The sequence below is a fragment of the Vitis vinifera genome, chromosome 1, assembly GCF_030704535.1.
Source record: "Vitis vinifera cultivar Pinot Noir 40024 chromosome 1, ASM3070453v1".
NCBI classification, from domain to species: domain Eukaryota; kingdom Viridiplantae; phylum Streptophyta; class Magnoliopsida; order Vitales; family Vitaceae; genus Vitis; species Vitis vinifera.
Window position 1 is genome coordinate 21,820,086 of NC_081805.1, and position 22,391 is coordinate 21,842,476.

General features: G+C 35.3%; 2 protein-coding genes across 2 annotated transcripts in view; both read left to right on the forward strand.

Annotated features, from left to right (window-relative positions):
- LOC100247878 (uncharacterized) overlaps positions 1 to 17,892 on the forward strand; it is a 36,770-nt gene extending 18,878 nt beyond the window's left edge. Inside the window, exons 7-12 of the mRNA XM_002270727.5 lie at positions 2,957 to 3,038; positions 15,434 to 15,491; positions 15,604 to 15,728; positions 16,549 to 16,632; positions 16,725 to 16,795; positions 17,358 to 17,892. Coding sequence (XP_002270763.1) covers positions 2,957 to 3,038; positions 15,434 to 15,491; positions 15,604 to 15,728; positions 16,549 to 16,632; positions 16,725 to 16,795; positions 17,358 to 17,484 — 547 coding nt within the window. The 3' untranslated portion in view covers positions 17,485 to 17,892. The remainder of the gene's footprint in view (positions 1 to 2,956; positions 3,039 to 15,433; positions 15,492 to 15,603; positions 15,729 to 16,548; positions 16,633 to 16,724; positions 16,796 to 17,357) is intronic.
- Positions 17,893 to 21,145: 3,253 nt separating this feature from the next.
- On the forward strand, positions 21,146 to 21,709 carry LOC104880658 (demethylepipodophyllotoxin synthase-like). Its single transcript, XM_010658111.1, has one exon. It carries the CDS (start codon positions 21,146 to 21,148, stop codon positions 21,707 to 21,709), a length of 564 nt encoding a protein of 187 aa, XP_010656413.1.
- The last annotated feature ends 682 nt before the right edge of the window (positions 21,710 to 22,391 follow it).

A 22,391-nucleotide genomic window follows, 5' to 3' on the forward strand; every position in this document is an offset into this window, starting at 1 on the left:
TTGGCAGTCCAAAGGAACGCCTCGGTAAATGAGATGTGGGATTCTAGCCTCGGCCAAGGAGGTTGGAATATAAGACTCTCCAGAAACCTTAATGATTGGGAGCTGGACGCTTTGGGAGAGTTGCTACAGTTGTTAAGGGATCTGAGGACTTCTCTTGAAGAGGATGCAGTGATTTGGAAAGGAGAGAGTCATGGCCTCTTTCGGATTAAAGATGCCTACAAGCTTTTGGCAGGGTCTAATGTCATTAGCTTCCCGAAAAAGGGCATTTGGGTGGATAAGGTTCCAACCAAAGTTGCTTTTTTTGCTTGGGAGGTGTCTTGGGAGAAAGTTTTAACTTTGGACAAGCTTCAAAGAAGGGGATGGCAGTTTCCTAACAGATGTTTTTTATGCGGTTGTGAAGAGGAAAATGTAAATCATATACTTTTACATTGTACAGTTGTAAGGGCCCTCTGGGAGATTGTCTTGGCCTTGTTTGGGGCTAATTGGGTGTTCCCAGAGAAAGTCAAAGATATGCTTGTCAGTTGGAGGGGCCCTTTTGTGGGGAGAAAGAGGAAAAGGATTTGGACTTCCATTCCGTTGTGTATTTTTTGGACGGTTTGGAAGGAGAGAAATAGATTAGCGTTTAGGGGAGGCTCTCTAGCTATTCAGAAGCTAAAGAATTCTTTTGTTTGTAACTTGTGGAGTTGGGCTAGGGTGTATATGGGAGAGGAGTCCTCTTCGCTTATAGGTTTTTTGGAATGGCTCGCTACTCCTTAAGGGGTGGTGAGTATTGGTTGTTGGTTTGGCTACTGTGTATACGTCCTGTATGCCTTGTGGCTTTTTGCCTTTTTTAATATATATGCGCGCACTTATCAAAAAAAAAAAAAAAAAAAGTTTCTGTTCTTTGCTGGGCTTAAGTAGAGTTTACTAAAACTAGGAAAGACTTGAAAAACCTAAACAGTTAATAAGGAGAGAAAAAAAAAGCCATGTGCACCATTGCTGTAGGAATGCACACCAGATCTCCTTAAAGAAAATTTTGGGTTGAAATTTGTATTTTATGACTCTTTTCAAGGTGAATAAATGGTTTTCCAGTGATATTCATGTGATCCACTTGCAGCTTAAGAATATGGGTTAATGAAGAGAAAGAGGGACTCGTGATAATGGCCAATCTGAATGGCCAAGTTATGTTTTTACTATGCGTTTATATTTAAAAGCTTCAAAGAGAGTCAGTAAAAACTTTTAAATCTTTGCTTCAAAAATTTGATAGGACTTCATTACTTGTTAATTTTTTTAATAGGAAATAACAGAAACTGTATTAATAAAGAAATAGTTATCAGTGTGAGGCATCCTTCAAGCTAAACACAAGGAGGAGGCTAATATGACTTGTTTCATGCTTATGTTAGGTTGTTGAGAGATACTTATTTGATAGAATTAGAATTCAAATAGTAGTCGCAATTTTACTCAAACAAGCCTGCTATGGTATCTGTTTTTTTTTTTTCCTCTGATGGTCTAAACACACAGAACCTGCATTTTATTTCCTATCTAGATGAAAAGAAAATCAAAACCATCGTGTTGATAATGTTAGATATCTTACCTCTAGTGAGTATTTCTCTAAATTTTTCTTGTGAGCAGTTGCCTAATAAGGCTAATGGAATAGAAACTGTATTGTCAGGGTAGCCCAGTTGGTCAGGATGAACACTGGGAAGTGTGATCCTAGTAAATAACACATGATCTTGGATTCGAATTCTATCACTGATGATACCCTGAATTTATTCAGGGCTGGTTGTTGTGGTGCGGTCAGCACCTCGAGGTTTGGGTCCCCATGTTGAGTCTTAAGGGCTTGGCCATGGAAAGTTTATCGGTTAACAAAAAAAAGAAAAAGAATAGGATAATACAACAATTTAATGAGTCCTCAAGGTTGAAATATGTTATTAAACATATCCTAAACGTTTTTGTCTCAATTTTATGTGGCCATGCTGTATATTACACTAAATTTGAGGATGATTGCTTATTGTCATACTAAAGTTGGTTCTTCTGGCATGAATAATGTCTTCCAGTTCTGTTTAGAAGACTGGATTTGGTCCAGTGTTAGTGGCCTGTTTAAGTAGCAAAGACTTGCATTACTGAAGAAGTTATGCCTATTTCTTATAATAGACATCAAATAAATTTATTCAATGACAATGCTTGAAATAATGTCATATACCTGTTTTTGGTTATTGCATGTTACTTCTGTTGATATTATCTCATTGAATGACATGACTGATTTTGGGGTAGTGGAGTGGAATAATTTGCTTTTCTGGACTGTATATATGGGGAATATTGGTCTAAATGAAAAACACTAGTGGGAGATTGAACCCCCATGTTTTCCTTTGTTCCTTTGCCTGCTTTCTGAATGATGCAAGAAAATAGAACTGTGATGGCTCCGGATCATGTTTGTTGTATGTGGTTTCTTCTGTTTCTTCTTTTGAAGGAATAGATAAACTATTTGTGCAAAGCATGAATAAAAAAGGGGTTCTATATTCTCTGCCTTAAAACCGTATAACATGAGAGTTCCTGTCAAAATAGGCCCTAAAGACAAGACTCAGATTTGGTTTTCCAATGTATAGCTTCTTCTCATTGAGGGAACTTATTTTACAGATATCATAATTTATTTTGGATCTTGTGATGGATCTCTGACCAGAGCATTTGACCATTATTCCTATAGAGGGGAAGATTATTTGGTCACTGTGATCTTGATCTAGGTCTTCAATGATGAAGTTCTCTCTTTATCTAATCTGGTTTATCTTTGTTTATTTATTTATTTTGATAGATAAAAAGGAAGATATATTTTGGCTTATCTTTGTTTATTGATTATAAGCCTCTGTTCTTTTTGAATTTTCTGTTATTTTATATATGGCATATTGTTCCATATTCATCCTAGAAGACAGATTATATAATTTTCCTCTGGGTTGTATGAGTACCGTTTTTTTTTCTTTAGGGGTGCATTTCTTGAAGATGCAATGGTTGTTTCATGCGGGCACACTTTTGGTGGTCTCATGCTGAGAAAGGTCATTGAAATGGTAAGTCAGACCAGTCTCGTAGTCCCTATAAAATTGTTAAATGTGCAACCATGGTGGCATTTGTTGAGATCTATGGAAAAACATGTGTACTGTAAGTTGATAATCCTGTTTCTGGATATGAAGGTTGAGTCACTATTTATTCTTTTGGTTGAGATATACAAACTGGTTTTATATGAATTGTTTGTTGAAAAGATCTGCATCTCAATATATTTATGGGTTACATGACTAGTAGACATACTAGAACTTTTTTTCTAGCTGTATGTAGATTTGTTTATTTGACTGATTATCTCATTCACCTTTGTTTGCTATGCTTAAATTCTGTTGATTAAGATACCGGTGCATGATTAGATATTTTCAACTTCCAAAAATTTGAACAGATGGCTGTGAATAATTGTCTATTGATGTCCTTTCTAAGTGATTCTGATTGCTTTATAACTTACCATAAATTATGCTACGGATTTAAAAGGTCCGGCATCAAGTTTACTAGAGTGTTCATGGATTTGTCATGCAGAAGTTTGGTATTAGAGCTTCAGGGTTTGCCATGATGTTTTCACAATGTGATAGGTCCTATGCCTTATAATTAATGGATAGACACAGATTATTTTCTTCTCCTGGTCATAGCAGAGATGGATGATTTAATTGATTGAGATACTTGACATAGTACAGCCTCAATCTCAACTACTTGGGGTTGATTAAAAGAGTTGTTTTTTCTATTCAGCTAGTCTAAGTCACGTCCTCTGTTAGATTCCTGGCAATCAGACCATTTCTCCCTTACTCTATCCATGTCTTCTATTGGGGCCAATCCCTTTCTTTAGGTGCCTTCTACTTAAATTTGATGGTAAAAAGAACACCCTTATTAGTTGCTTTTCAGAATTCTTATTCATAAGTGACCAATGTTTTAAAAACCAGACCGGTCCAACCGTCTCCGGGTTGCACATTGAGCTAGGGATGCCATCAAACCACCGTTGAACTAGTCAGTTCGGAAATCAACCTGCTAACTTGACAAACTAGGCCGCCGGTTCGGGCTTGGATCCCTTTTTACCTTATTGGGCCAAAATGGGCTTAGGCATTGTTGTGGGGCTGGGCTATTAGAAGGGCCATTTGATGTTGCTTATAAGAGGGGTTGATGAGCAATATAAAGCCATTTTATTTTCCTATCTCCTTTTGATGTGGGATTGGTGGGAGGGAGGAATGAGAAATTTTTTTTGAAACATAACACCTTGAAGTTTTGAATTGAAGACCTCTAGTTTAAGGGGCATGGATAGCACCACTGTACTACTTGAGTTTTTTTGCACATATTCACACAACAACAAATTATGTAACAATAATGTTTTCAAAATTTTTATAATAATAAAGTTGTAAATAATATAAATAAAATGTGTAGAGCAACGCCTTTGTGTCTTTTCTGGATCATTTGGAAAGAGAGAAATAGAAGATCTTTTGAGAATATGGAGCTTTCTATTCAAAGACTGAAGTTTTTGTTTTTGTGCAGCTTATTATCTTGGACAAACTTGTTTATATAACATACCTCTATGTCCTTAGTTGATTTTATTGATTGGTTGGGGTTGGATTGAGGGAAGGAGTATTTTTGTTTTCCCTATACTTTTTGGTGCTATTTGACGATCGTTGTATACACTGTGTGTACTTTGGTACACCCCTTTTGGCATTTTTATATAATTTACACTTACCTATCAAAAAGAAAAAATAAATAAAATAATGTAATAATTTTAATAACTGTAAATAATAAGATATATAACTCTTAAGATATATATATATATGGGCGGCCTACTGTGAAGGTAGAGAGAGAAGATTTTTTGAGTGAGTTGGGGGCCATTAGAGGTTTGTGGAATGAGCCGTGGTGTGTAGCAAGAGACTTCAATAGGATAAGATTCCCTTCTGAGCGGAGTAGAGGAGGTCGTATGTCCCCGACAATGAGGAGATTCTTAGAGGTGGTTGAGGAGTTAAAACTAAGGGACTTGCCTCTTTAGGGAGGGCTGTTCACATGGAGTGGATGTCTTAATATTCGGTTAAAGTCGAGAATTGATCGGTTCCTCATTTCTGAGGATTGGGAAGCTCATTTTCAGGGGGCCATTCAAGTTGTATTGGCTAGGTCGATTTCTGATCACTCTCCGATTCTTCTTGATGGGGAAGGGATGAGGAGAGGGCCCACGCCCTTTAGATTTGAGAATATGTGGCTAAAGGAGGAGGGCTTTAAAGAGGTGTTGAGAAAGTGGTGGGAGGGGATTCAAGTTAGTTGGTCAACCATCTTCATTTTGACTGAAAAATTGAAGGCTTTAAAACCGATTGAGAATTTGGAATAAAGAGGTTTTTGGTCAGATTGATTCTAAGAAGCAGAATGCGTGGAATTTAATGGATTATTGGGATAAGGAAGAGAGGGTTCACTCTTTGTCGTTGGAAGAAGAAGAGGCTAGGAAGGAAGCAAGAGGGATGAATAAGAAGTGGGTTCTTTTAGAAGAAGTGTCATGGAGGCAGAAGTCTAGGGAAATTTGGCTGAAGGAGGGGGATAGAAACCCAAGGTTTTTTCATCAGATGGCTAATGCTCATAGAAGAAGGAATTAGCTGTTTAGAGTAAAAGTGAATGGGAGGTGGTTAACTGAGGAAAGTGAAATCAAAGAGGAGGTGAGCAGAGCTTTCCAAGGTCTGTTGGCAGATCCTGGTGATTGGAAGCCCGGTATAGATGGGTTGATTTTTGAGAGGCTGGAAGAGTTGGATGTGGAGGGGCTGGAGAAGCCTTTCTCGGAGGAGAAAGTTTTTGGTGCGCTGTTAGGCTTTTGCGGAGAGAAAGCGCCAGGCCCTGACGGTTTCTCAATGACATTTTTGTAGTTTTCTTGGGATTTTGTAAAGGAGGAGGTAATGAATTTTTTCAGATAGTTCCATGAGACTGGGAGTTTTGTTAGAAGTTTGAATGCAACCTTTTTAGTGTTGATTTCTAAGAAAGGGGGGGTTGAGGACTTGAAGGATTTTAGTCCAATTAGCTTGGTGAGAGGGCTGTACAAGTGGTTGGCTAAGGTGTTGGCTAATAGAATGAAAGGAGTGTTAGCTAAGGTGATCTCAATGTCTCAAAATGCTTTTGTGGAGGGGCGACAGATTATGGATGCAGTGTTGATTGCTAATGAGGAAATAGATTCCATTTTGAAAAGCAATAGAGGGGCAATTCTTCGCAAATTAGACATTGAGAAAGCCTATGATCACGTGGACTGGTAGTTTTTTTTAGCGATGTTGGAGAAGATGGGGTTTGGGGAAAGGTGGTGTAGATGGATAAAGTGGTGTTTATCCACCGTTAGATTTTCAGTCTTGGTGAATGGAAGCCCTGCTGGTTTTTTCCAGAGCTCAAGGGGCTTAAGGTAAGGAGACCCCCTCTCGCCTTACTTATTCGTAGTCGTGATGGAGGCTTTTAGTTGTTTGCTGAAAAGAGCAGTTGCTGGAGGTTATTTGACGCCTTGTTCGGTTCAGGGAAGAAGGGGTCCAAATCTCTCATTTATTGTTTGCTGATCACACGTTGATTTTCTGTGAGGCAAAAGAGGAGCAGTTGACATATTTGTATTGGCTGTTAATGTGGTTTGAGGCAATGTCAAGGTTAAGAGTGAATTTGGAAAAAGTGAACTGATTCCAGTTGGTAGAGTTGAGAATGTGGAAGAGTTGGCTGATGAGTTCAGTTATAAGGTGGGAAATTTGCCCTCCACCTACTCAGGAATGCCTTTGGGTGCTTTTTTTAAATCTGCCGTTGCTTGGGATGGAATAGAAGAAAGATTCCGAAAGAGATTGGTTATGTCGAAGCGGTAGTACATCTCAAAAGGGGGGAGGATTACCTTAATTCGAAGTACCTTGTCCAATTTACCAATCTATTTTATGTCTATTTTCCAGCTACCTAGGGTGGTCAAGATGAGATTGGAACATATTCAAAGGGATTTTTTGTGGGATGGTGGGGCTCTTGAGCAAAAACCGCACTTAGTAAGGTGGCCGATTGTATGTGTAGACAAAAGTAAAGGAGGGTTGGGGATTAAGAGTCTTGGATCTTTCAATAGGGCTCTCCTTGGCAAGTGGGTTTGGCGCTTTGCAAACGAAAGAAAGGCCCTTTGGAACCAAGTGATTAGAAGGAAATACGGGGAGGAAAGAGGAGGGAGATCTTGTGAGGCTAGGGAGGCCTATGGAGTTGGGTTGTGGAAAGCTATAAGTAAGATGAGACAACTAGTAACCCCTTTTTTTGGCTATTGGTGGGGGATGGTAAGAATGTGAGTTTTTGGAAAGATAAGTGGTGTGGAACCGCCCCTTTATGCTAGGTTTTCCCTTCATTATTTGCTTTAGCAACGTCTAAAGAGGCTTGGATAAATGATGTTTGGACAGCCGAGGGGGAAAGAAGGAGAAGTTGGACTCCTTGTTTTAATAGACCTTTTAATGATTGGGAGATGGAAGAAGTGGGAAGGTTGCTTTGTTGCTTGGATGGGAAGATGGTTAGGGTGGATGAGGAGGATAGGGTGGATGGACTCAAAGGATGAGGTTTTTTCGGTAAAATCTTTGTATAGGGCTTTGCAGCCGGTCTCTTGCTTCATTCTCTTCAAAGATTATTTGGAATTCTTGTGTGCAGCCTAAGTTTAGCTTCATTGCGTGGGAGGCTTCGTGGGGAAGAGTTCTAACCTTGGACCGTTTGCAAAAGAGGGGTTGGGCTTTGGAAAATAGGTGCTTTTTGTGTCAAACGTGTGGGGAGTCGATTGACTACCTCCTCCTTCATTGTGAAAAAACAAGGGAAGTGTGGATGATGCTCCTTTCTTTGTTTGGAGTTTCTTGGGTCTTTCCTTATTCGGTAAAGGAAACCCTTTTAGGATGGAGGGGCCTTTTTGTGGGCAAGAAGAGGAAGGTGGCGTGGCAACCGGGACCGTTATGCTTGCTTTGGGTCATTTGGAAGGCTAGGAATACAATTGCTTTTGAGGACGGCGTGCTGTCCATTCAAAAGCTGAAAGCTTCTTTTGTATATTTACTTTGGTCGGAAACCAAATTGTGTATAAAAGATGGTCCTTCGACCTTAATAGATTTTATAGATTAGGTGTGTTTGTGATAAGGGAGAAGGTTTTTTTGTACTTTCCTTGTTGTTTGGGTCCTTTTGTAAGGGGGTGAGTTTATCTATACTGTATTTCTGTGGGTCGCTACTTTAGCGCCTCTTTGCTATACAATTTTCTGCTTATTGATCAAATATATATATATATATATAGGTAAATTAAATAATTTTCAATAAATATCTTCACATTTAAATATTATATACATTTTATTTAACACAATTTTAAAATATTAATACATTTATATATATATATATATATATATATATATATATATATATATATATATATTAACTTGATAATATTAAAGATGAAAAAAATAAAAATTATTAATTTTTAATGTTTTATATATTTAAATTTTTTTACAAATAATTTTAATTTTAATAATATATAAAATACATATTTATGATGTCACCGGTTCGACCGTGGTTTGACTATTGGTTTGACCAATGAACCGTGAACTAGTAACTTTTCCGGTTCAATGACCGGACTGGTTTTAAAAACATTGGCTGTGACTATATCATTATTATTGCCTATAAAAAGGAAGTCAAATGAATTTATTGATATGGAGGATTCATGACTTATTTGCGGAATTTGGGTGCTCTTTCTCGTGGAGTCCATGACTGAAACCAGTCAACACTGGCTTTTGGCTAAACATTTGCTAGCTTAGAGGTTTTTGTGAGGGACTTTACACCTCCTTAGTTTTTTCCCTCTTTGATCGGTGTGTTTATCTTTGAGGCCCATTGTGGATGCTTTTTTTGTTTTCCATTATTTTATCCCTTGCTACTTTTTTGTTGCCCCAGTTGGTGCTTGTTGGAGGTTCAGTTCTCTTTGAGATCAGATTTTGTATTTTCCTGAAGAATATATATATATATATATATATATATTGTCCTTCTTTGTACATTTTATTTTTCATTTAATGATAAAATAAATAAATTCATAAACAAGGTAAATTTGTATTAAGCCTAAACGTCCATATTCGAAGCTACGTTTCAGAATTTTGAAACTCCAGGTCATATATTTACCAACTGGTGTTAGAATGTTTGCAAATTTGGAGGCCAAGCAAGGGTAAATATAGATTGAAATTGGAATTATGAAAAGTGGTTTAAATTGTTAGTTTCAAAGTGAAAGCCCAAAGGTTATGTCATGTGCTATGTATGTTTTAGTGATAGGCTACTTACATTATTTTTGTAAGAGAACTCAACCTGGAATTTATCCATCCCCACCAACTCTTGTCACTTAAGCCAGGCCCAAGTTTTATTTTCATATTTATAAAATGGCATAATTCAAACTTTGTAGTAGTTAAAGGCTACATGGAAAGTTAGCTATTTTATCTTCTATTTTTCGTTAGTCTTTGGGTTTTCTATCTTTGATTATCTTATTCATTTGGTTATGGCTGATGGTGTGCTTAGTTGGGCTTATTTTGTGGGCCACTTAATTAGTTTGCATTGTTTGAGTTTCACAAGACTGCCATATTTACTTGTTTCCCACTTGTTCCAATTACTGGTAGCCTATGAGTGATTTAATGGAAAAATTGTGAAGTAAGGATAGAGCTTATCTGTCTTTTTTTATAGATAAAAAGTAAATTAGATTAATATGTTAAAAGGGGGTCAATCCAATTACATGTGGAGACCACCCAAACGGGATAGGGGAAAAAACAGTGTAGTAAAAAGCTTCAAAACAGTAATCAGCCTTCCCTGAAGAATTCAATGAAGAGAAAACCATTCAGGAGGACATTGTTAAATTTCAAATCAGAGATCTCCACATTAAAAAAGGTTAGGATTTCTCTCCTAGATGCACCAAAAAAGCACAATAGGAATGTTCTAAAAAACTTCTTTTCTTCCCCATCAGGCTACCTCTCCACTGATAGCAAGCTCTTTAAAAACAAGGCTGAACCCAATAAATTCCAGGCATTAACACCAAAGCCTAGATATGATCACAATGGAGGAGAATGTTACTTGATGACTCCTCATCCCACTTGTATAGACAACAGCAATTCATGAGAAAAAATGTATTTGACTCAATTAGTCAAAGGTGAGGATTTTTTTCTTTTTTGTATAGAAACAACCACCTTCATTTATCTTAAAAAGATAAGTACAGGAAGGACGAACAATCCTTCAAGGATTTACAAAAAAGGTTATAAAGTAACCAAGTGCTGGATCTTCAAGGATGTACTAAAACAACTCACCCTTATTTCTCTTCGAAGGTAAGGATTTTCTGAGGCTGCTTTCCATGTATAAATAGAAGGTAAAAATCTGAGATGTTGGACAAGAACCCTAAGCAACAAGAGCTGGAAACCCAAGGACTATCTTGGAAAAAGCACCATAGAGAAAGAAGACCCTGAAAAATTACCATTCTTGGACATTTTCCAGTAGGTGCATCTTCCTCAGTCACTCTTATCAGTGCACTGGTGAATACTAATGAAAGCTCCCACCTATTCCAAATTCTAATTGTGGGAACTCCAAAAAAACAAAAAAACATTGAGTTCCAGTGGCCTTGACCTTGCACCTCATTCCAATAATCAGCAACTCATGCATCCCTGTGTTTCTCTCTTTTTGGTTATTTACTCTTCTCCTTTAATCAAGTTGTCAACCTTCTTCCAAGGCCAAGTGCTGGTACTTGGTACATATACTTTCACCTATAGCCTATATTTCACCTATAGCCTATATTTCACAACCTTGTTGCCAATCCAATACATCCCTTTGGGAGCTAATGCTTGGAGACCTGAAGTTTCAAGATCATATTTTAGAAATAGTTAAAGGTGTGTTTGAATGTTAAGGCACTTGTGGTCAGTGTATCTTATCAGATTGGGGTAATTCAAAAAGACTTCTTCAACCTGGTATAAATCAATTGGTCAGATGAGACATTCTGTTGTTTAAAAAGAGAAGGTGATTTAGGCCTTTGGTGATGTAATCCAGGGGAACATTGTGTTGATTGGTACCGACCTGGGAGATTTCCTAAAGAGTGCAGTTCAACATGATCTGATATTACAAAAAGTAAATTTGACGTTCTAAACTATGATTGGGACATGGGCTTTGCTAATAGAGTCAAACTTCTAAATTGATTGGGATAGCTAAGATTCCTAATTAAGTCAAGGCATTGGCTTGGTTAGTGGGAAAGTTCCAATTTGCATATGCTGCATATCTAGAAGAAACTATGATCATGTACAAGTTCAGCTAAACACATGAACCATCCATATTGATGTGATTGCTATGTTAAAAGTTCCTACTTAAGTTAAGCATCATTCTTGTAAAAGAAAAGGGGAAAAAAAAATATTAAAATGAAGAACTAATATGTCAAATAAAATTTTCATTCTTTAGTCGTTATCATATCTCAAGGTTGACATTCAGATCATTCAATAACTTTGTTTCATTTGTATAATGCCTCTTTGATATTCATTGGGTTATTGGAATAACAGTTATGCTTAATCATCACTCTTCAAATGGATTCCATCAAATAACTATTGTACAGTGCTTGCATGTTGGGTCATCTTTCTTTCTTTTTTCCTATCTATTTTAATCCTAAAAGTAGCTCTTAAACAATGATATAATAATTTTTTAAAGAAAAATAATTCAAATTTGTTTTTTAAAAGGTATTAAAGAAATGCCAAATATGCATATATTGCATGTATTACCATACATCATGTAAACTGTGTATTGTAACATATGATTAAGATATATGTGTCCGAGACATGTATTGTTTCACCTAAAAGTGTTTTGTATCATATGTGTCAGTAGGAATGTAGGATATTGCAACTATAGATATATCCTTGTTACATATTAAGAAATAAAATGACTAGCTAAATCCTATAAATAAATAAATATTATAGTGGTTGATAAATTTATAAATTAGAGCACTTTATATTAAATATACTAACAGAACATATTTTAAAGCAATTATGAAAATATTGATGGTTTGATTTTACGGAAATATTGATGAAAATGTCAATATTGATGGAAATTTGTGAAAAATAAAAAAAACGAAAATTGATGAAAAAACATGAAAAATTTGATAAATAATAAAACAATCAATAATGCACTTATTAAACCTTTTTTTTTAAAGAATAAAATATTTGTATGATAAAATTAGTTACATTGGTCAATAATAGAGCATGCACTTATAATAAATCTGATTTTGCAAGTAAATATTGAACATTCATGTGGAGATTTTAAAAAAAGTGATTCTATTGAATTTGAATATTTAAAAATACATTACATTATATTTAATACTGGAATGATGATATATGCAGTTTGAAAGTACTTGAGGCATGTGCTTTATTGTTTTTTTCTTTTATTATTATTTTTTTTTATATGGTAATTTTTAAAAATGCTTGTAATTTTGTTTACAAGTTAAGGCCTCATTTGAACTTAATTCTTGTACAAAAAATATAAAAAAGATCTATTGAAGATATTATTGTAGTGATTTTTATGTCTACCATGCTAAACTGGATGAAACTGGACCACATTTAGATAGAGAAAATTAAGATTTGTTTATTTGTTTTTTTCTTGTGGTCTAAAAATTTTTACCTTTAAAATGAAAAGTAAAATTTGATTTTCTACATGTATCTAAATTTAGCAGTAAAATGATATAAAATTTGATCATAAAACTGAGTCAGAATGATTTGCATAGATAAATGAAAAATGGGGTTTTCATTCAGTTGTTTGATTTTTGAAATTAGAAAGTTATTATAGGGGGGGAAAATATGATGGATGTATTTAAGCGAGGAAATCTAAAATTAGTAAAAGCTTCAGCATAAGGGTAAACCTACTTTCCCTATCTAAGGCAGACTTGGCTTCAAGTACACATGACGCAGTTTTGTTTCAACATTTTATGGCTACTTTTGGCTGATTTTCTTCTATGTAATAAAAAAAAAAAAGCAAAATATTATGAGATACATTGTGATATTCCATGAGTAATAACCCTTATATTTTTGCAATATTTTGCTGATTTTAGTTGATCAAATGATGATTTATTATTACCCCATACTTTTCATTTCAGTGGCTGTCACAAATCTTAAGAAAATTCAAACCTTGTGTTCAAGAAGGTAAAAGCGTTTTTCTGTAACCATTTTCTTTTGAAAGTAAAAGGCTAAAATGAAGTATTACCAAACAAAAATGGACAAAGTTTGACTTGTGTGGGTGGTAGTACTTTCTCCATGTTTTACATCACAAAACAATATCCCATGGAGTGTTGAGTTGAAGCTTGTCCTAGTTATCATAAAGAATGTTTTTCCAAAAGTTGTTTAGCCCTATGTTTGTGGTTGAAAATCAGGTTCTTTTGTACTACTTATGATCTACATCTAATCATTAAGTGGACATCACAGCAGCATCTGACAGTACAGATCATAGATCAAACTTTCCTCAGTGATAATGAGTAATTTTTTGTTTTGTTTTTTTTTATAGGTATACCTATTTGTTTTTGTTGTTGTTTTGTTTGTTTGTTTGGTTTTTTTTCTCTCTCCTGTTTTTGGTGGAGGGAGGGGAGAGGAGGTGTGGTCCTCAATGGGACTTGAACCTACAACTTCCCATGAACTCACCCCAACCCTTTACCACTTGGGCCAGACCTCAAGGGCGTTAAATCCTCAACTAATCTGCTTTCATCATCTTCTAATTGAACATGTATATTGAATTTTATTTGAAACAAACATTTCATTACCATGAAATTGGTAATCACAAAGAAGTTCAAGAAATCTTTCCCTATAGGCTGTTAAATAAATGTGATCAAAAGCATGAAAGACTACTATTCTGAAAAGTAAAAGTAACTGCACAACTGAAAGTGGTACAACTACAAAATTAATTCCCGGGTAGGTAGAAAATGCACTACAAAGGACATTTCATATGCTTGGCTCTGTGTTTGCTAACATATCTGCCATGTGATTAGCTAAGCAAGCAACTCAACAAAAGGAACATCCTAACTTTGAAGCAATATATAAATGGGGCAAAACTTCCTGTTGAACCTTCGATGAGGCCTTTTTTTTTTTTTTTCTTATTCCAAAATTGGACAATCACAAAGTCTCCCTCTCTTTGAAGACTTTATAGATCCAAGGGGTTGGGCCAACTTGAGGCTGTTTGACAAGGCTTGAATCTCTGCCTCAATGGCTAGACCTTCTTCAATATATTTCGAATATGTTTGCACCGATCAAAATTTAATTTGAGCAACCCACTGGAGGAGTCCATATAGGAAGTGCTAGCCAACCTAGTAGATCTGCAAAATGGTGCTCTCTGTCTGTCTGTCTGTCTCTCTTTCTGTGTCTCTTTCTCTCTCTCTCTCTCTCTGCCTCTTTGTCTGTCTCTCTGTCACTCTCTGTTTCTAATCATGTTTCATCCCATAGTATAACACAATTGATGAAGATGAACCTATAATTTTGTCAACTGTGATGAAAAACATTCATTATGTAATTTTATCATATCATATTGCTTGTAGGGTCTGACCAGGAATCACTGTATCAAGGAGAAAAGAATTTTCGGCACATACTTAATTTGTTTGTGATGGGTGGGTAGTGTAGAAGGTAGTATAACATTCAAAGCAATAGAACAACAAAAGTTACAGAACCACCAGAATCCTGCTAAACAACAAAATGGGAGAACCAACCTGTCATCTACAAGATTCTGGTAAGGCCTGGAAATCCAGATGAATTTAACTGCATTTTGTCTCATGGTCCACCTAGCATTTTTGCCTATTTGGTGAAAAAAAAATTGAAGACACAGAAGACGGTTGGATTTATGAGTGAATATAAGCTAAATATTATTAAGTTCCCTTGGTGGAAGCCAACAGAACATGTTTCCAGATTCCTTTTGCTTGATGTTATTTTAGTAGGAGCAACCTCCTCATTGTCATCAATTGTGTTTGTGCCTACATTTTTGCTTAGTTTAACATTTGTGAAATATAGAAAGTTCCATATGCTATGATGACCGGCATCCTATTTTTCATCCTGAATGATTAAAAATTACAAAGAATGCCAGGATGGTAGTCTGGTTAGGTGTCTGCAAAACTGCCCTATCTGCCAACTTCTGTATATTTTATTAAAACATGAAGATGGGTTGAAATATGAGTTGACGATAAGAACATGTGAATACAATATGAAAGTGCTAAGTTGACAATATAGCATCTTATAGGTTGGACTATATGTAGCTGTATTTCCATGAGTTTCAATATATGTGCATATGCTATACAGCTTAATCTGATGACTGGACTTTGAGCACCCTGAAAAGTTGCTTTCTGGTTTATCATTATTGTATTTACCATCTCCTCTTCTACTTCATACATTGGATTTATTACCTTGGGATGGGAAGAGAAATTTAACGATTTATTGTTTGCATCCAGTCAAGATGTACTCTTTGCAATGCAGAAATTGATACCAGTTCTTTGATCCCTAATCATGGTAATTCCGATTCACCTTGTTTTTAATCCATTGATCCCTAATCGTGTTGCCTTTTTCTTCCTTCTGTTTTTCTGTTTGATATCTAACTTTTTCTACATAATTTTATATGCAGCTCTTAGAGCTGCAGCTGCTGCTGTAAAACATGAGGATGACCGGAGGCTTTTTCATAATGCTGCTCTCCGGAAGCGTCGGAAAGAAGTTGGTGATCAAACAGATTCAATAAGAAGATTAAACAGGGTATGCTTGACATATATGTGATTTTTCCCCCTTTTGTTTTAGAAATTACTATCTAAACTTTGGCAGCATGTTCTATTTATGCTATGGCATTGTAGAAACTTATACAAACTTAATAGAGATATAAGCTATAACCTAATAAGAAACCTTGTCAAAAGTGGACAGGATAGAAATATTAAAAGGACACCTATGAAGTGTGAAAAATCCTCAAAATACTCTTTTTTAAATGTTTCAAAATGTTACCCGTGATAGGGATTTTGTTGCCAGTTTTCTAGTGATGAAACAGACCTAGAAATTGGGTTTCCTTCTAGTTTCCGGAGGTTTTAGCTCCTTCAGAACTCAAGTTGTGGGAGTGTAGCTTAATTAGTGTAACATGTTTTCAGGCAAACAAACATATAGGTTAAGGAAGTTAGTTACAGAGCATAATGGAAAAAAAAAAAAAAAAAAAATCCTTCACATTTGTTATCTTCCATTTTTTGTTTTTCAGAAGTTGGGTCTCAACCGCATTTTTAAGCCTGATAAAGGATTCACTTCTACTAAATGTAAAAATCTTTGTGCAAAATTTTGAGGCATTGCCTTCTTTTATGCTTAAATAATATAAACCTAATTGATACTTGAACTTTATGAGTTTTGACATCATGAACAACACATACTATGTGTATCAACAATAATTATACTAAATGGATTTTGAAAGGAGACATTTGCATGCTGATAATATGAAAATTTGTAAGATGTCATGGAGCATGACCAGAACTTAGTACTCAATATTGTGAGAGAAATATTAATCACAATAAAATGAACTAATCTATTAAATTGTCTTCAGGAAAATGGAGATATTAGTGCTGATGATGGGATGCACAGAGGTGTGCAGTATCCATTTTCAGTAAATGAGAAAGTGATAATTAAGGTGAGCTCTTTCATTATCTTACAAATACTTTCAGACCTGTGTGCTTCCAAATAAATCAATGTCAAGTGTTAATTGGTGAGTGAACCTTGCAGGGAAATCGAAGGACACCGGATAAATTTGTTGGGAAGGAGGCTGTCATTACATCCCAGTGTTTGAATGGCTGGTGAGTTAGTAGAACCTAGCTCATTGTTCTATAGCACTTTAAGCTTAGACTACTTTCTCTTGAGAAAGGTTCTTGATATAACTACATTTGAACAAGGACCACAGACTAGACCTTGTTGGGTGATAAGGGGTGAATACTCTTCAGTTGAGGTGGTTCAGTGGGTGAACATGCTATGTCACCCACATCTATTGATGCATAGAGATTGAGAAGCCGGGCCAGACAATAAATGGAATCTGGTGGGACTTTTAATTGTCCTCTATGCATGCTAATGTACTTAAAGCTGCTAATGGAATAAGCAGCATGACATTTCACATTTACACAGCTGATGCTAAGCCCAGAGCAGAATGGTGGAAGACAGAAAGAAAGTTTCTTTGAGTTAAAACCTGCAGCATCATGACTATATCGCTAACCCCATAGCCAGCTCCTTGGATTTGTTGAGATTTGAGATAATTCCCCTCTTAAAATAGAAGATGGGATCTCATTCTCCACAACTCACCCCAATTCTGTCTCAGTGGAACAGTTTTGGAGCTATATATTCAATGCTTTCCTAAATTTCTTGCAGGTACCTGCTTAAGATTATTGGAAGTGGGGAAAGTGTTCGCCTACAGTACCGTTCGTTAAGGAAGATCTTGAACTCCCATGCAGCTGAAGACAGATGTCCATCACAGCCAATTCAGAGCAGCAGCTGATAGATTTCAAATTTATTTTTAGTTTGAACAAAGTCCTTTCATCCCGGTAGGGCACACGTAGTAAGATTTCACTCCAGCTCTTAAGGGAAAAAAGAAGAAAGAAAAAAGAAAAAGAAAAGAGAATGTAATATCGGTTTTCTTGTAAGATGCTGTATTAGAATGTGAGTTCATTTAGGTAGAGAAGAGGAAGTAGCTGGTTTGGACCCACGAGTTGCAGTTTAGAAGCATGTAAAGCAAAAGGAAGGAGGATTGAGATAATACGGCCATGTTTGGAACACAATTTTATGCCCTGAGATATTCCAAATTCTAACATTGGATTTGTGTTCCCTCTTGTATTTATCTCTCTTGAGAAATCATGAGGTGTTTACTATAATGCAATGGAATATTTCAGATGCATTTGGATCGTTCCATCTTTGTCTTAATTTATGTTCATGGAAACCTTTAAATCATCCAAGACAGCTGCCTTACAAATGAATAGTGCCAGAGTTTTAAAAGGCATCTCACACAACATGTCAGAATTTGTTAAAGAAACCGAACATAGATAATTGTTCAGCTATCCGTCGGTTCTTCATGTGGTTTACTTGTTCTTCAGCTTCTTAAAGTTTAGGGGTTTAGGGAGATTGTTCTTCAACTTCTTGGAGCTTAGGATATCTATATAGAACTACTTTTTTGCGTGCATGAATTAAAAAAAAAGAAAAAAAAAAGAAAAGAATAAGAAGATACAACTTTATAGATACTACCCTAAAAATAGAAAAATAAATAAATTAGGAAATAATTTTAAATTAAGCTAGTTCAAAAATATTTTGACATTCTCAACTTGCTTGTAAGAACTTTAACATTGCTTTTGAAGGTATTTTGCCAAAACATTTGATAGTTGCTTTTTTGTGGGAACATCTAGCTTACCGATCAAACCTTCCTCAAGTTTTTCCTTAATGAATAGATAATCCACTTTAACATGCTTCGTTTTATCGTGTTGGACTTGATTGTGGCCTATGTTAATCACTATCTTATTGTCACACTATAATTTCATAGGTTTCTCATAAGAAATCTTCAATTCTTCTAATATCTTCTTTAACCAAATGAATTTACAAATTCTATGAGTAACAACTTAAAACTCAACTTTTCCACTACTTCAAGTAATGGCATTCTATTACAAAGGAGTAATAATCTAAAATTCATAATCTATCCTTGTTATCTCCTACCTAATTAAAACTCACCTTTTCCACTACTTCAAGTAACGACATTCTATTACAAAGGTGTAATAATCTAAAGCTCATCATCTATCCTTGTTATCTCCTACCTAATTAGCATCAATATATGCCTTAATATGGATAAGCCCCTTTGTCTCGAATAGTAATCCTTTCCTTGGGCTTCCTTTTAGATACTTTAGATCTTGATACATAACTTCAAAACATTCATCAATAGATGAGTGCATGAATTGGCTGACTATCTTTATTATAAATGCTATATCAGGACATGTGTGATAAGCATATCAATTATCTACTAAAGGTTGACAGTGTCCTTTATCCACACTTGAGCTTAACTCCTTTTGACCTAATTTCCTATTAGGATCACTTGGTGTATTAGTTGGTTTATAACTCAACATTTTTATTTCTTTAAGCAAGTCTAGAGTATATTTTCATTGCGAAACAAAGAAATCACTTCGAAACCTTGCAAATTCCATATTGAAAGTATCTCAATTGACCAAGATCTTTAATTTCAAATTCTTTAGTAAATATCCCCTTCAAATTCTCTCTAATTCCAAAAGGTTATCACTAGACAAGATGGTATCATTTACATATATTGTCAATATGACAATCATATAGTCATCAACATGTTTATAGAAAATGTTGTGATTGGCTTGACTTTGAATATGTAAAGTGATCAACTTGACTTTGCATACACCTAAGACTTTGGATGGACTTTGTTAAACAATCAAACTATGCTCTTAGGGATTACTTCAGTTCATAGAGAGATCTCCTTGATTTACACACTCTTCTTATTTTGAATAACTACTCAAAACTAGGGGCTAGATCCATATACACTTTTCTCCTCCAATTCTCCATTTAGAAAAAGCATTCTTTACATCAAATTGTTGCAATGACCAATTCAAATTGGTTGCAAGTGACAATAAGATTTGGATGGTGTTTATCTTGGCAACTAGTGTAAATGTCTCTCGTTAATCAATGTCATAAGTTTGTGTAAAGCCTTTGGCTACCAACCTAGCTTTATACTTCTCCACAAAACTGTTAAGCCTTATACTTGATTGTAAATACCCATTTTAGTTGCCAGTGTCTTTCTTCTTGGCAAACCCACCAAAACCCACATTCCATTCTTTTTTAGAGCCCTTATTTTCTTCCATGAATGCTTCTCTTCATTGAGGAACAACTAGAACATCTGTACAGTTTTTGGAAGCTCATACAAAAAATGTCAATTGTAAATGTTCTAAAGGAATTAAATAACCTATGATACGACACACATATTTAGGAATAAGATGAATGGTACAAGATCTAGTACTTTTCATAAGGGCAATGAGAATAATAAGGTTATAAAAAACATTAGAATTTGTATTGGGAGAGAGATTAGGTAAAACCATACCTTCCTAGATCTCTATGATCAGTTTTGACTCTCAAACAATGGCAAGAGTATGAATTGCTAGATTACCTTAAAGATTTCTCCTTTTTGTGTAGACATAATTTGAGGTTTTTTATATAGTAATTCCCCACCGTCAATAATTCTTCATTGTTTGGTATAGTAGAATTCGATTGACAAGATGGATCTAGACCTAAGTTTTTTTACACAACCAACTTGAATCAGAAGAATGTGAAAGAATAGGACTCACATTGTCATCAAAGGTTGACAAGGGTAAAGATATTTTCCCAAAAAGATCTTCCACAACCATACACTCTGCCATTGAAAAGTGTTTTTGATAAAGTAGGGTTGATTCTCAAAGAAGTTACATCCATGTTAACAATAAATTTTGTAGAGATAGGATCATAACACTTATACCCTTTTTGTGTATGTGAATATCCCATGAAAACATACTTTAGTGCATGGGAATCAAAATTAGTTATATGTTGTTTATGAATATAAAAAAACGCTTACACTAAAAAACTTTTAGTTGAATTGAGGAAAATAATTTTTGTATGAAAATGGAAAAGAAGAAAGAATGCTTCAACAAGGACTTTCATAGATAATAATGGTTTTGTGGACAAATAAAGATCTAGGTCCACACACATGCATCCACTTCTTTGCACATTCTTGACTCCCAAATTATTAATTAAATCATTGAAAAATTAACTATAAAATAACAACACATTTCAAGATGAAGACCATGAAACAAGTTAAAAGATTATCTTCTCACCATTAATTTAAGAAATATAAATATTTAAAAAATCAAAATTTTGAAAATAATTTAAAAGGGGATATATTAATTATTTTTCACCTTCTAACACAAATTAACAATTCACAGAATGATTGACTATTATACTTTCAGATTTCATTAAGATTGACTGTTTTTGTTTGTCTTGCTTTTGGAGATTGAATACTAATATTATTCACTAGTTGTTCCACAAATTTGACTAAGAAGCATAAACTATTTTGAAGATAATTTATGATGGTATCATGAGCTTGCAAGTGGATACTTCAATAATTTGTATACATGAATTGGAAAAAGAAGCCCAAGCCAGCAGATTTGACTCCAATGTTAGTGAAACAAACCCGAAATAGTATGGATGTGGAAGTGAATCTTAGACTAGGCTCTGTAATGGATTTCCTTCATGCTTTACTTGTAGTAGCAGTTGCAGGGCTTCTAGGGATGGTTTTATTATGTAAGGTATGGAGAATTCAGGTGAGAAAGGGAAGGTCAGCACCAAAACCATATGGGGCATGGCCATTTAGAGGCCACCTTCATGTATTATGCGACCAAACCCCAATTTTCCGAACCCTTGGAGGCATGGCTGATAAGTTTGGTCACGTGTTCATGATCCGACTTGGAGTGCACTGCATGCTAGTGGTGACTGACCATGAAGCTGTTAAAGAATGTTTCACTATCAACTACAAGGTCTTTACGTCTTGCCCAAGTTTTAGCTTTGGAAAGCTCTTGGGTTACAACTATGCGGCGTTTGGTTTTGTACCTTATGGACCTCTTTGGCGTGAGATATGCAAGCTTTTAAAGATGGAAATTCTTATCGCCCGACGTCTTGATGCTTTGAAGCATGTGTAGCTTTTGGAATTAGAAATTTGCATCAAAGAGTTGTACTAACTTGGGAAAGGGAGTAAGTGGGTGGAAAACTTGAGTTTTATGTGGCTAAGATTGTAACTAAAGGTTATAGTATGAAACTTTGTTTGACCTATGGAAAACCTTTTCAACAGTGGTCATACTCAAATCCATCAGATTACTCCTATCTATTGTAGTGTGTCTCATTTGTAATATATAACAACCAAACATTTTCATAACAAAGGGCCTTCAGTGTACAAGAAGGCACAAGGAAGCGTGGTGATGCTCTAAGATCTTGCAAGTAGATGACAATCTAATCATTGGTTATGATGTAGGGATATTGTTATTAGTCAAGATCTGGTAGTCTACTCAGTTCTAGATAAAAATCTAGAGGAAGACATAATATATTCTTGGGGTTAAGGTCCTTTAGGACTGCAAGAATAAGAAAATTGTGCCATGTCACCTACATAGATGAGCATTTGGTCAATTACATGATACAAAACCCCAAGAATATATTTGTTACTATTTGGATTTGGAGTTGTCTTTCTTAGGATCAATATCCTTGGACATTTGTGGAGATAAATCGAATTAAAACGGTATCCAATGCCTCTGCAATGAATAACCTTAAGTATGTGATGCTATGTGCTAGACCAGATATTTGCTTTGCTATAGGAATAATGAGTGGATA

Coding starts and splice junctions, on each gene's coding strand:
- LOC104880658 (XM_010658111.1), top strand. CDS start 21,146: ATGAATTGGAAAAAGAAGCCCAAGCCAGCAGATTTGACTCCAATGTTA.